This window comes from Dendropsophus ebraccatus, chromosome 5 (genome assembly GCF_027789765.1).
Source record: "Dendropsophus ebraccatus isolate aDenEbr1 chromosome 5, aDenEbr1.pat, whole genome shotgun sequence".
Classification (NCBI taxonomy): Eukaryota; Metazoa; Chordata; class Amphibia; order Anura; family Hylidae; genus Dendropsophus; species Dendropsophus ebraccatus.
Window position 1 is genome coordinate 5,571,931 of NC_091458.1, and position 15,937 is coordinate 5,587,867.

Below are 15,937 nucleotides of genomic sequence, written 5' to 3' on the forward strand. Positions count from 1 at the left end.
TAGTGTATATCTATAGTGTATATCTATAGTGTGTATTATATAAGTGTATATCTATAGTGTGTATTATATATAGTGTATATCTATAGTGTATATCTATAGTGTGTATTATATAAGTGTATATCTATAGTGTGTATTATATATAGTGTATATCTATAGTGTGTATTATATATAGTGTATATCTATAGTGTGTATTATATAAGTGTATATCTATAGTGTGTATTATATATAGTGTATATCTATAGTGTGTATTATATATAGCGTATATCTATAGTGTATATCTATAGTGTGTATTATATAAGTGTATATCTATAGTGTGTATTATATATAGTGTATATCTATAGTGTGTATTATATATAGTGTATATCTATAGTGTGTGTATTATATATAGTGTATATCTATAGTGTGTGTATTATATATAGTGTATATCTATAGTGTGTGTATTATATATAGCGTATATCTATAGTGTGTGTATTATATATAGTGTATATCTATAGTGTGTATTATATATAGTGTATATCTATAGTGTGTGTATTATATATAGCGTATATCTATAGTGTGTGTATTATATATAGTGTATATCTATAGTGTGTGTATTATATATAGTGTATATCTATAGTGTGTATTATATATAGTGTATATCTATAGTGTGTGTATTATATATAGTGTATATCTATAGTGTGTGTGTTATATATAGTGTATATCTATAGTGTGTATTATATATAGTGTATATCTATAGTGTGTGTATTATATATAGTGTATATCTATAGTGTGTATTATATATAGTGTATATCTATAGTGTGTGTATTATATATAGCGTATATCTATAGTGTGTGTATTATATATAGTGTATATCTATAGTGTGTGTTATATATAGTGTATATCTATAGTGTGTATTATATATAGTGTATATCTATAGTGTGTGTATTATATATATAGTGTATATCTATAGTGTGTGTATTATATATAGTGTATATCTATAGTGTGTATTATATATAGTGTATATCTATAGTGTGTGTATTATATATAGTGTATATCTATAGTGTGTATTATATATAGTGTATATCTATAGTGTGTGTATTATATATAGCGTATATCTATAGTGTGTATTATATATAGTGTATATCTATAGTGTGTGTTATATATTAGTGTATATCTATAGTGTGTGTATTATATATAGTGTATATCTATAGTGTGTGTATTATATATAGCGTATATCTATAGTGTGTGTATTATATATAGTGTATATCTATAGTGTGTGTTATATATAGTGTATATCTATAGTGTGTGTAATATATTAGTGTATATCTATAGTGTGTGTATTATATATAGTGTATATCTATAGTGTGTGTATTATATATAGTGTATATCTATAGTGTGTGTATTATATATAGTGTATATCTATAGTGTGTATTATATATAGTGTATATCTATAGTGTGTATTATATATAGTGTATATCTATAGTGTGTATTATATATAGTGTATATCTATAGTGTGTATTATATATAGTGTATATCTATAGTGTGTATTATATATAGTGTATATCTATAGTGTGTGTATTATATATAGTGTATATCTATAGTGTGTGTATTATATATAGTGTATGTCTATAGTGTGTGTATTATATATAGTGTATATCTATAGTGTGTGTATTATATATAGTGTGTATCTATAGTGTGTATTATATATAGTGTATATCTATAGTGTGTATTATATAGAGTGTATATCTATAGTGTGTGTAATATATTAGTGTATATCTATAGTGTGTGTATTATATATAGTGTATATCTATAGTGTGTATTATATATAGTGTATATCTATAGTGTGTGTATTATATATAGTGTATATCTATAGTGTGTGTTATATATAGTGTATATCTATAGTGTGTGTAATATATTAGTGTATATCTATAGTGTGTGTATTATATATAGTGTATATCTATAGTGTGTGTATTATATATAGTGTATATCTATAGTGTGTGTATTATATATAGCGTATATCTATAGTGTGTATTATATATAGTGTATATCTATAGTGTGTGTATATATATAGTGTATATCTATAGTGTGTGTATTATATATAGTGTATATCTATAGTGTGTGTATTATATATAGTGTATATCTATAGCGTGTGTATTATATATAGTGTATATCTATAGTGTGTGTATTATATATAGTGTATATCTATAGTGTGTATTATATAGTGTATATATATATATAGTGTGTATTATATATAGTATATATCTATAGTGAGTGTATATATAGTGTATATCTATCTATAATGTGTATATTGCATCCCCCCTATGCTCCGGCGATAAGCCTGCCTGTGTGTGCCTACACCGCTTTACCAACAGTGGCACATGTGCAAGACTCATGTGGTGAAAAGGGGCATATTCCAGCCCAGGGGGTTACTGAAATGCAGAGAGGAGGGGAAGAAGCACAGAGAGGCATTGCAGGCCTAGGTCCCAGCTCTTTGACCCGATGGCACAAAATAAAAGTCTTATTTAAATAATGCCCCCTATATAGCCCCCTACATAGTAGATGTGCCCTCTGTGCATTCCCTATATAGTAGATGGGCCCCTTTATGTAGCCTCCCTATAATAGATGGAGACTCTTTGTTGTCCTCCTATAGTAGATGGCCACGCTATGTAGGTCCCCCTATTGTAAATCACTGAGTTGAGAAAAAAACCTTTAAAATTTCACTTTTATTTCATAGATTAAAATAAAAAACTTTAGACACACGTGACTCACCACCTAATCTATATCGGCCACCATCCTATTCCTATATATTCTGACCTTTATACATAATAATCGCAACATGTAAACAGTATTTGTAAATATTGCACCAGTCCTTATACTTATTGCACTTGTGATTGCACTATTCCACTGGTTCCTTTGGCTTAGTCCTATAGTGCAGGTGTGCTTTTGTAAACAGGAGACTTCTTAGTGCAATATAACATATATGATAATACGGTTTTTACTTTCCTTTTAGTAGATATAGTCTTTCTCTTGAGGACCCAACGCCGTTTCCATCGCCACTTTTCATCAGGGGTCTTTGTTTAGCATAGTTATTTAAGACACTTGCTGTACATGTGCGTACGGCTCTGATGGCGGCCGCACTCTGAGCTATGAGCTCACGCTATTTATGTGTTAGCTCCTCCTCTATCCGTCACATGACTTGTGGTCCGCCCGCCCTATTGATTTCCCGGCTGGCAGACTGACGTGTTGGAGGGAGGATCTCGGTGATACCAATTTGTGAGGTCATTGGAGCGCATTCGCTACCAAGCCTCGTTTTCACTCCTAGTCCGTATTGTGGATAACATCAGATGGTAACAATAGATAGTAACATCTTTTTGTTTCTTTATGTTTCAATTCATCCTTGCCGCGACTTGAATATTCACCATCCAACTCACTCCTGAGTGCGGTCATTCATCTAGGTCTGCATTCTTAAATCCCACTTATGTTTACACATATAACCGCATGTTGTGAATTCTAATCATGCGGTTTTTTGTGAACATGTGCGTTTTTCTGCATATATGTTCCCAGTATTGCAGCTTCCTTCCCTATGTACTTCGATTTTTGTTTATTGTTATTCTTCAATTATTATTTGGATTTTGTTGTTTGTTGCACTTTTTCTCTGCTCAATGTGCGTTTTTTTCACAATATTGCAGCTTCGTCCCCTCTGTACATGAATTTCTGTTTATTGTTTTTATTATTGTTTGGATTTTCTTGTTTGTTTTACTTTTCTTCCACTTAGTGCAATATTATTTTAATCAATGAAGCAGTTGTAAGAAATGAAGTCATTAAGTCCCCAGGGCTTAACTGTTTGTAGTCTAAATGTCCATTCCGCTTCTTTTTGTAAAAGTTTTTTGTCCCAATCTCCTCTTCTTCTAGTCTGTTTAATTACTTCAATTATATGACATGTTAGACCTCTTGGGTTACTTTCATGTACTTCTCTGAAATGGACAGCCACTGGTGTTTCACGTCTGTTCTTAATGTCTCCAATATGTTCCCTTAATCTTTCTTTCATGCTTCTAAAGGTTTTCCCCACATAATTCTTTGGACATGGACAGGTCAACATATATACGACTCCTTTTGTTGAGCAGTTCCCCAGGTCTCTGATGATGTACCTCTCTTTAGTACTGCTACTTTGGATTTCCTTGCCTGGCAGCATATATGGACACATAGAGCAATGGCCACATCGATACGATCCAGTAGTTCGCATCCAATTCTGATCTGATATCCCTGGTGGCATATAGCTATGTGTTAGTCTGTCCTTCAGATTCTTCCCCCTTCTGTACGTAATTAGGGGGTTATTGGGGATAATGTCTGAAATTATCTGGTCCATTTTAAGAATTTGCCAGTAACGCTATTGTAGATGGCCACGCTATGTAGGCCCCCTATAGTCTTCTTCTCTACCCAGAGAGAATTGTGACCAATAACAATAAAATGATGCTGCTGCAGGAAAGATGCGATCAGCTGATGAGCTGACATTTTACACTGAAAAAAAATCCAAGACGCCAGTGCCACTACATTATATTATGTCGTTTTGTTGTTTGACATGAAAATTCCAAAAATATTCCCCGTTTTGCTGACTGACACCCCCCCCCCCCCCGGTTCAGGTAAATGGCCGTCAGCTCAGAAGAGGTAGCTTGGCTGCCTGAGGTATCTGTAGTAGGGGTTACTTGAGTAGGATAAGGCTAAGGGGCTGGCGTGGGGCCTTGTCTAAGACAGCGTTACCTCAGTGTTTGAACAGGTACCAATGATTAGAGCTGGGAATCCCTTCATTATGAAGAGAGTTCCCGCTCCTCTAAACAGGGTTTCCTTGCCAGAAGCAGAAACCTTGTGCTCCTGTGTGGGCCCTGTCTGTACTGCAGCTGCTGAGCTGCTCAGCGTGCTGACCACGCAGGGGTTAAGTTATGATGCTGTGCACAGAATCACCTCCTAGCCCCCTAGGAGGAGCAGAACACCGAAATTAGGTGTTTACTTAATCTGCCTGGGTCACATGATCACAGCCTCTAGTGATGGTCACATGATCGCAGCCTCTAGTGATGGTCACATGATCGCAGCCTCTAGTGATGGTCACATGATCGAAGCCTCTAGTGATGGTCACATGATTGCAGCCTGTAGTGATGGTCACATGATCGTCACTAGAGGCAGCAGTGAACATGAATACACAGACAGGACCATGGCCAAGGAAGTTAATCCATTCCAAATAGAAGCACAACACCCATCTTTTGTTGTTCTGCTCCTCCTAGGGGGTCAAGAGGTGATTCAGCATCATAACAGTACAGACAGGGCCCCCTCAGGAGCAGAAGTTTTAGAGTGGTAAACCCCGTTTGTACTGGGATTCCCAACTCCTACAGTAAGGAGCAGTGTGCAATGCACTAATAGGCTATGTTCACACTACGTATATGTCCTGCCGCATATTTTACGCGGCCGGACATATACGTGTGAAACTCCGGCCGGGGATTTACGTAAGTTGCGGCCGGCTACGTACAGTCCACGAACTTACACCCGTAGTCTACTTACGCTTCCCGAGCGCCGTACGTAGCGATATGACAGCGGTCTTTTACTTGGAAATCTTCGGCTAGCTCCGGACACCCCACAGAGCCTTTTGGATCGGCAAATCAAAGTGCAAAAATAAAGAAATCACCACTCCGTACGGGACCGCATGTTACGCTACGGGCGTAAGTTACAGCATTTCCGTCCTCAAACAATGGTCTGGTTCATTTTTTACGGCGCCGCATACGATCGTAAGTTCTTACGTAGTGTGAACTGTGCAGCTGTAGATCGTATACTTTACATTGTACGCAAACTACGTAAATCTCCAGCCGCTTATTCACGAAATGCGCTACGGCCAGAAACTTACGTAGTGTGAACATAGCCATACTGTGTGTGCAGAGGAGAGGATGACCCATGGAGTGTAAAAACCAATCCAATGCACCTTCATTATTTCCTGTGGGAAAATCTCTGCTCGGTTCTCATGCTACTCGGTTCTGGAACCTTCCAGAACTGATTAAGCTCGAGAACAGAGGTATGACTGTACATGCAGAACTCTTCCGGGGCAAGTTGTACTGTGTTTAGGTGACTTGCTTAGAGACTTTCGTACTCACAGTTTAGAACATATATCACCTTCTGTTAGAAGAATCCACAGGGTGTTAGATCAGGAAGTATGAGTCCCAGGCTTGAACAACCGGGCAAAGCTAACCCCTCAAAGTTCTCAGAGCAGGTATCAATAGAGTTCGTCGGCGTACTTGCACTTTGCTCCACTGCAGACAATATCTCCTTGTCCCTGTCCGGGACCCTGGCGTAAACTTTTGCAGGACCACTATCCCCATCTTTCTCTCTCAACACCCTCTACTAAAAGAAGACCCTCCCACTAAGAACTGACTAACCTTAAATAGGGGTCACCAGGACTAACCTGCTATTGGTGGGGAAAGTGCTAGAAGAAAGCAGGTGTGTCTGATATTCCATACGTGACCCTTGTATCTTTGTGTTTCTCAGGTTCCTCTAAGGTGTCAGGACGTCACCGTCTATTTCTCCATGGAGGAGTGGGAGTATGTAGAAGGACACAAGGATCTGTACAAGGAGGCCATGATGGAGGATCAGCCGCCCCTTCTCATCAATGACCCCCCAAGGCTGGAGAAGGCGGGAGACATGATGGCGGCCAGGATATTAGAGCTCACCCTAGAGATAATCCACCTGATCACCGGAGAGGTGAGCCATGCGTCACATCCCCTCCCTCTTATCTCTATAGATAATACAGGGAGATGACTGGAGAGGGGAAGGATTGTTAGACTCTCTGTAGTGATCAGTGTCTCACCATACACAGGATTACACAGTAGTGAAGAAGTGGTGTGGTGAGTGTGTGGCGCCCCCTGTGTCAGGAGGCTGGAGCAGCAGCCCCATCACAGATCCTCCACCTCCATCACTGATCCATGAGCAGAAGATCCTAGAACTGACCACCAGGATGACTGAGCTCCTGACTGGAGAGGTGAGCAATGCTGCTGGGAATGCTGGGACATATAACACCAAGGTGGGAGGTGTCTGGAGGATGACGCCATCATTGTGTGTGTCAGGTTCCTATAAGGTGTCAGGACGTCACCGTCTATTTCTCCATGGAGGAGTGGGAGTATGTAGAAGGACACAAGGATGTGTACAAGGAGGCCATGATGGAGGATCAGCCGCCCCTCACATCACCGGGTAAGAGGAGACCTACTGATTATAGAGGAGACCAGGGGGGAGGGGCACCGAGACCCCCATCATCCCTCATCACATATACACAATGTACTCAGTCCCTGTGTCTTCCCTACAGATGGATCCAGGAGGAGAAATCCAGCAGAGAGATGTCCCCGTCCTCTGTATTCCCAGGACTGTCCGGAGGGAAATCACAGGATTAAAGAGGAAGAAGAAGAAGAGAGGATGAGGAGCGATCCCCGGTGTATGAGTGAGGTGAAGGAGGAGGAGACGCCGGGAGCTGCTACCCCAGGTATGGTATAATGGAGGTACACAGGGAGGTGACAGGGATATAAGGGGGGGCTCCAGTTACTGGGCCCAGGGAGGCAGCAAAGCTGTCTGGACTGTTGCAGGTGTGTAGTGCCCCCCATTGTTCATTCTCATATTCTACATATAATATATAAGCTGATCAAAATGTGTAAACATAAAAAAAAAAAAAATCAACAAAAATACGTAAGTTAAAGAAGTCCGGCAATTTTTTTTTTATTAAAGTATTGTATTTCCCCACAAAAGTTATACAAATCCCCAATATATACTTATTACAGGAAATGCCTATAAAGTGTTTACATGGTGATGTCACTTCCTGGATAACATGGTGATGTCACTTCCTGGATAACATGGTGATGTCACTTCCTTGATAACACGGTAATGTCACTTCCTGGATAACACGGCGATGTCACTTCCTGGATAACACGGTGATGTCACTTCCTGGATAACATGGTGATTTCACTTCCTGGATAACACTGTGATGTCACGACCCGACTCCCAGAGCTGTGCGGGCTGTGGGTGCTGGAGAGGATGATGGCAGGGGGACACTGAGGGACACAGGGCACTGGAGGGACACTGAGCATCCAACTGCCATCATCCTCTCCAGCAGCCACAGCCCGCACAGCTCTGGGAGTTAGGTCGTGACATCACCATGTTATCCAGGAAGTGACATCACCATGTTATCCAGGAAGTGACATCACCGTGTTATCCAGGAAGTGACATCACCATGTTATCCGGGAAGTGACATCGCCATGTTATCCAGGAAGTGACATCACCATGTTATCCAGGAAATGACATCACCATGTTATCCAGGAAGCAACATCACCATGTTATCCAGGAAGTGACATCACCATGTTATCCAGGAAGTGACATCACCATGTTATCCAGGAAGTGACATCACGATGGTATCCAGGAAGTGAAGCCTTGATGCAGTAGTAAGTGCAGGGAAAAAAGCACTTTATAAGCATTTACCATAATAAGTCTATATTGGGGATTTGTATAACTTTTGGGGGGCAATACAATACTTTAATAAAAAATTTTGCCGGACTTCTCCTTTAAATAAAGAAGGAGACTGAAAATGAATATAAAGGAGGGAGTGATGATCAGGATCTGTGAGTTTCTAGGATGATAGGAAGGAGATCAGTTAATCATCTTTGTGCGTAAAAAAAAAAAAATAATAATAATTACTTAATCAATTTTAATCCAAACAGAGAATCCCAGTGATGCGGCTGATGGAGACTTCATGTTATCACTGGATTATAAAGTAGAAGATGAAGAAGTGAAGCAGCACTCCTCAGGAGAAACCCGCCGGGACCTTATTGTACATCCAGGAGGTCACAGTACAGATCTATCATATAATCCCCCTAATCATGAGGAACCTTCTCCTGACCCATCACAGGTTGTTACCACAAGGACAGATCAGACAGACCGGAAAAGGTTCCATTGTGGTGAATGTGGGAAAGTGTTTACAAAAAACTCAGATCTCGTAACGCACAGAAGAAGTCACACAGGGGAGAAGTATTCATGTTCACTATGTGGGAAATGTTTTACCATAAAATCTGAGCTTGTGTCACATGAAAGACTGCACACAGCGGAGTATCCATATTCATGCTTACAATGTGGGGAACGTTTTGCTCAGAAATCAGTTCTTGTTAAACATCAGGAATCTCACACAGAAAAGAAACTATATCCGTGTCCTGAATGTGGGAAATCTTTTACATCTAAATCAAGTCTTTTTATGCATGAGAGACGTCACAAAAGAGAGAAACCACATTCATGTTCAGAATGTGGGAAATGTTTTAAAGGAAAATCAGAGCTTGTGTCTCATGAGGCGACTCACACAAGAGAGAAGTCTTATGCATGTCCTGAATGTGGGAAATGTTTTATATCAAACTCAGGTCTTGCTGCACATGGGAAAACTCACAAAGAAGAGAAACTGTATTCATGTTCACAATGTGGCAAAAAGTTTATTGAAAAATCAGAGTTTGTGTCTCACGAGGCAAGCCACAAATCAGAGAAGACTTATCCATGTCCTGAATGCGGGAAATGTTTTATAGAAAAATCAGAGCTTTTGTCTCATGAGGAAACACACAAAAGAGAGAAGTCTTATCCAAGTAATGAATGTCAGAGGATATTTTTTACATCAAAATCAGATCTTGTTGCACATAAGAAAAATCAGAAAGAAGAGAATTCGTATTCTAGTTCAGAATATGGGAAATGTTTTAAAGAAAAATCAAAGCTTGTGTCTTATGAGCAAAGTCACAAAGTAGAGAAGTCTTTTTCATGTCCTGAATATAGAAACTGTTTTAAATTAAAATCAGATCTTGTTACATATGAGAAACGTCACAAAGTAGAGAAACTGTATTCTAGTTCAGAATGTGGGAGATGTTTTATAGAAAAATCAGAGCTTGTGTGTCCTGAGGCAAGTCTCACTAGAGAGAGTTTTTTTCTATGTCCTGAAAGTGGGAAATGTTTTAAAGAGAAATCAGAGCTTGTGTCTCATGAGGCAAGTCACAGAGTAGAGAAGTCTTATCCATGTCCTGAGTGTGGGAAAAGTTTTACATCGAAATCAGATTTTGCGGCACATGAGAAAAGCCACAAAGATGAGAAGCTGCATTCTAGTTCAGAATGTGGGAAAAGTTTTATTGAAAAATCTGAGTTTGTTTCTCATGAGGCAAGTCACACAGGAGAGAAGTCTTATCCAAGTCCTGAACATGGCAAATGTTTTATAGAAAAGTCAGAACTTGTTACACATGAAAGAAGTCACAAAGAAAAAAAGTCTTATCCATGTACTGAATGTGGGAAATGTTTTATGGAAATTTCAGAGCTTGTTGCACATGAGATAAGTCATAAAGAAGACAGGCTATATTCATGTGAAGAATGTGAGAAATGTTTTACTAAAGAATCAGATCTTGCTATACATGAGAGAAGTCACAAAGAGAAGCCATATTCATGTTCAGAATGTGGCAAATGTTTTTCAGATAAATCAAGTCTTTTTAACCATGAGAGAAATCACACAGGAGAGAAGCCATATTCATGTTCAGAATGTGGCAAATGTTTTAGAGATAAAAGATATTTTATTACACATAAGAGAATTCACACAGGAGGGAATCTGCATTCATGTTTAGAATGTGGAAAAAGTTTTACCAAAAAATCAAGTCTTGTTACACATGAGAGATTTCACACAGGAGAAAATCTATGTACATGCTTGGAGTGTGGGAAAAGCTTTACAAATAAATCGGCTCTTGATACACATGTGAGAATTCACACAGGAGAGAAGCCACATTCATGTCTGGAGTGTGGGAAATGTTTTAAAAATAAAGCACATCTTGTGAAACATCAGAGAACTCACAAAGTTGGGAAGCTGTATTCATGTTCAGAGTGTGGGAAATGTTTTTCACGTAAATTGTATCTTCTAAACCATGAGAGAAATCACACAGGAGAGAGGCCGTATTCTTGTTCAGAATGTGGGAAATGTTTTTCAAATAAATCTTATCTTCTTAACCATGAAAGAAATCACAAAGGAGTAAAACCGTATTCATGTTCAGCATGTGGGAAATGTTTTAGAGATAAAAGATATTTTGTTATACATCAGAGAATTCACACAGGAGAGAAACTGTATTCTTGTTCAGAATGTGGGAAATGTTTTGCAGATAAAAGATATTTTGTTACACATCAGAGAATTCACACAGGGGAGAAACCATATTTATGTACAGAATGTGGGAAATGTTTTACAACTCAATCATATCTCTTTACACACAAGAGAAGAAATCACACAGGAGAGAAGCTGTATTCATGCGTAGAGTGTGGGAAAGGTTTTACAAATAAAACACACCTTGTTACACATAAGAGAAGTCACACAGGAGAGAAGCCTCTGTGATGGTCAATATGTAGCAGGTTTCCATAGAGAAGAAACTAGATGGCCACTAGGGGATAAAAACTCCGGTGTGGAAAAGTCTCTGGAGGCGTAAACGGGTTTAGAGGTGGACTTCACGAAGAGACAGAAGGAAACTAAAGGAGGAGGGAGAGGAGACACTAGAGGAAAACCTAAAAAAAGAAAAATAGAAATAATCTAGTTTCTTGGCTTGGAGAAGTTATTTGTAAAATCTAAATGTAAGTAGTGAAGTTGTGAGGATGATTCCTTAAAGGGACAGTGTCATCAGAAAATGACTTATTGTATAAATATTTTTGTGTTTAAAATTTTTAAAAGAATTTTTGGTAAAATTATTTCAAATTTTTCTTTCTATATTATGTAATAATCCTGATATCTTGCAGTTCTCATTCTCACCACTGGGGGCTAAAACTAAGCTGAGACTTCCTGTTGTGTCTGTGGTGATAAGAGGAGGCTGCCGTAAAGTGATCTGTACAGCATTGCAGCGTCATGTGACACCAGTAGATAGAGGAGACAATAGCAGCTCCCTGTGGAATGACCTCTTCACAGGTCACAGAGCGCGCTCAGTAATGTCTCACATTCATCTCAAGGGGACAGAGTCTGTCTATTGTCGTCTATGTCCATGAGTCTTTCTGTAAAGTGTCACTAAATGCTTTTAAGAACAACCCAGGCAAGATGGCCGCCCCCATAACAATGTACAAAGAGTGAAATAAATAAAAATTACAGTCAGAAAATAGAAACAGATTAGAATAAAAGAGAACAATTTTTAGTATCTGACTCCAATCAGTAACAGAAAATGTAGGTGACACCGTCCCTTTAAAGGGTTTTATCATCTTTCCCTGGATGTCACTGTGTGCGGTATTCTCTTCTATGGGATCAGGGATAATGGGGAATTTATCATTGGTTTTACCACAGAATTCACTACTGCCAGCTCCAGCTTTCTGCGCAATGTTCACAAATTATAGAGCAAATCAGTGACAGCTCAAAGGTCTGAAAGAATTCTACACGGAAGCCAGAAATAAATTCCCCCATAGCGTTCAGCAGAACTATTCTGGGGTACGTATAGGTGTTTGATTAAATGTATTAATTTAACCTTTTTAAATTTATTTTTTATTTTATGCCTTTTTTTCTTACCCCTTCACAGTTGGTGACCTGTAATTGATCGCTGAGCAGAGGGTCCCTGTACTGTTGTGGACCTGTGATTGATCGCTGAGCAGAGGGTCCTTGTACTGTTAGTGACCTGTGATTGATCGCTGAGCAGAGGGTTCCTGTACTGTTGTTGACCTGTGATTGATCGCTGAGCAGAGGGTTCCTGTACTGTTAGTGACCTGTGATTGATCGCTGAGCAGAGGTTCCTTGTACTGTTAGTGACCTGTGATTGATCGCTGAGCAGAGGGTTCCTGTACTGTTGGTGACCTGTGTTTCATCATAGAGCAGAGGGTCCCTGTACTGTTGGTGACCTGTGATTGATCGCTGAGCAGAGGGTCCCTGTACTGTTGTTGACCTGTGATCGATCGCTGAGCAGAGGGTCCCTGTACTGTTGGTGACCTGTGTTTCATCATAGAGCAGAGGGTCCCTGTACTGTTGGTGACCTGTGATTGATCGCTGAGCAGAGGGTCCCTGTACTGTTGTTGACCTGTGATTGATCGCTGAGCAGAGGGTCCCTGTACTGTTGTTGACCTGTGATTGATCGCTGAGCAGAGGGTCCCTGTACTGTTGGTGACCTCTGGTCGCTGAGCAGAGGGTCCCTGTACTGTCGGTGACCTGTGATTGGTCGCTGAGCAGAGGGTCCCTGTACTGTTGGTGACCTGTGTTTCATCATAGAGCAGAGGGTCCCTGTACTGTTGGTGACCTGTGATTGATCGCTGAGTAGAGGGTCCCTGTACTGTTGTTGACCTGTGATTGATCGCTGAGCAGAGGGTCCCTGTACTGTTGTTGACCTGTGATTGATCGCTGAGCAGAGGGTTCCTGTACTGTTAGTGACCTGTGATTGATCGCTGAGCAGAGGGTCCCTGTACTGTTGGTGACCTGTGATTGATCGCTGAGCAGAGGGTCCCTGTACTGTTGGTGACCTGTGATTGGTCGCTGAGCAGAGGGTCCCTGTACTGTTGGTGACCTGTAATTGGTCGCTGAGCAGAGGGTCCCTGTACTGTTGGTGACCTGTGATTGATCGCTTTGCTATTGTGACTGGGTACTAGACATCATCTGGACACCCGGATAAGGATCCAAAGAATCTGTTGGCCGATTCTGAAAGAATTCTACCCCCCAAAAAAATTTCCGGAGAGCCGCTCAACCCTAGGGGTGTAAGATGGCCCAAATGAATCAGTGTGTTTTCTCATTATTAATGGTGTAGATACGGGATTTACCTGTGGGGGTCGCCTGTGGGGGGGGGTCGGCTGAAGGGATCACCTGTGGGAGTTGCCTGTGGGGGTCACCTGTGGGGGCAGTGTCGTGTTCAGGAAAAAGTCTTAGCCAAAACTCTTCATGGAATACGTTTGTGCAGTTGTTGATGTTGTAGTGCTGTCACTGCTGGATCTTCTGGCCGTGTTTCTGGATTCTGTGTGAAGCCGCATTGTATCCTAATGACTTGCGGAATATTTCAGTTGTTTACGGCCAGAAGATTTGGCTTCCAAACTAAGGGCGTCCGGCTCTGTAACCTGTTGATCACCATTCTCAGGCTGTGGCATCATTTGCCTTGCAGGTAGGGATGAGTCAATTTACAGAACTAGCAAAGCGCTATGGTCAGCTAGTCAGCCGGCTGCTTCTGAACTCTGCGCTGCTCCGCTTCGGTCACCTCTGAACTCTGCTCTGCTCCGGTCACCTCTGAACTCTGCGCTGCTCCGCTCCGGTCACCTCTGAACTCTGCGCTGCTCCGCTCCCGTCACCTCTGAACTCTGCGCTGCTCTGCTCCGGTCACCTCTGAACTCTGCGCTGCTCTGCTCCCGTCACCTCTGAACTCTGCGCTGCTCTGCTCCCGTCACCTCTGAACTCTGCGCTGCTTTGCTCCGGTCACCTCTGAACTCTGCGCTGCTCCGCTCCCGTCACCTCTGAACTCTGCGCTGCTTTGCTCCGCTGCCTCTGAACTCCGCACTGCTCCGCTCCGGCCTCCTCTGAACTGGGGGTCTCCCAATAGATGATATCGGTGGAGCTGGGGGTCAGGCACGATGGATCTTGACTGCCCGACCCATTGTAAGGCCACCTCTCCCAGTATATGTGGGATGACACCTCCATAGTGTATATCCATTACCCTCCTACTCGTGTGATATACATCCTAATCCATTGCTTATCGTACTGATGGACTATGAGGGGTCTGGAAGGGGCTCACTGGTTTCTTAAGGTTTTGTTTGTTGTAAATTAAAAATGTATAATAAAAATTATGATTAAAAATAAATCCTATCATTTTGCTGCTGTTCATTGAAAGATAAAGAAGTTTGATTCCTCTGGATCGGATTTGTCCGTCAGTAACATGGTCCTCACCACAGACCACCATCAAACTCTATGGGGGAGATTTATCAAAGGGTGTAAAATGTAGAATGGTGCAAACTGGCCACAGCAACCAATCACAGCTCAGCTCTCACAGCAACCAATCACAACTCAGCTCTCACAGCAACCAATCACAGCTCAGCTCTCACAGCAACCAATCACAGCTCAGCTCTCACAGCAACCAATCACAGCTCAGCTCTCACAGCAACCAATCACAGCTCAGCTCTCACAGCAACCAATCACAGCTCAGCTTTCAGCTCTGCTGAAAGAAGAGAGAGCTGTAATTTGCTGTTATGGGCAGTTTTTATACATCTCCCCCAATAAGTTCTCTATTCTCTGCACGGACGGCACTTGACCCCTCCCGATGTGTTGTACCACTTGCTGACCCCCCATGTGTTGTACCACTTGCTGACCCCCCATGTGTTTTGCCACTTGCTGACTCCCTGTGTGTTGTGCCACTTGCTGACTCCCCATGTGTTGTGCTACTTGCTGACCCCCCATGTGTTGTGCCACTTGCTGACTCCCCATGTGTTGTGCTACTTGCTGACTCCCTATGTTTTGTGCCACTTGCTGACTCCTTATGTGTTGAGCCACTTGCTGACTCGTCTATGGATGGATGCCTGCCTTGGTAAACCCTTGTCATGTCGCAATACTCGCCACAGAGTTAGACTGTTTCCCTATTTATGTTCCAATACTCGCAACCGAGTGGTACTTAAGGGGCTATGTATCAGGGTGGTTTGGTGTACTCCCCACTGGGAGGCACCCCCTTGGCAATAGGCTTCCCTCCCCTGGAGGGATAACTGGCTATTCCCGTGTTTTGAGACTCGTAACTGAGACTCCACAGACCCCTCTTTTGCATATTTAAATTTATAGGGGGCAATGCATCAGTGGAGACTCTTCAGTCAGTACTCCAATTGATTTTTTTGTCGCTGCTCTCCCTGAGTTCAGCGATTGCTGTGTTGTGCCACTTGCTGACCCCCCGTGTGTTGTGCTACTTGCTGACCCCCCATGTGTTGTGCCACTTGCTGACTCTCCATGTGTTGTGCTACTTGCTGACTC

General features: G+C 41.3%; 1 protein-coding gene across 1 annotated transcript in view; it reads left to right on the forward strand.

Annotated features, from left to right (window-relative positions):
* LOC138793976 (uncharacterized) overlaps positions 1 to 15,937 on the forward strand; it is a 57,407-nt gene that overhangs the window by 12,359 nt on the left and 29,111 nt on the right. Inside the window, exons 2-4 of the mRNA XM_069972740.1 lie at positions 7,080 to 7,489; positions 8,715 to 11,379; positions 12,311 to 12,383. Coding sequence (XP_069828841.1) covers positions 7,423 to 7,489; positions 8,715 to 11,379; positions 12,311 to 12,383 — 2,805 coding nt within the window. The 5' untranslated portion in view covers positions 7,080 to 7,422. The remainder of the gene's footprint in view (positions 1 to 7,079; positions 7,490 to 8,714; positions 11,380 to 12,310; positions 12,384 to 15,937) is intronic.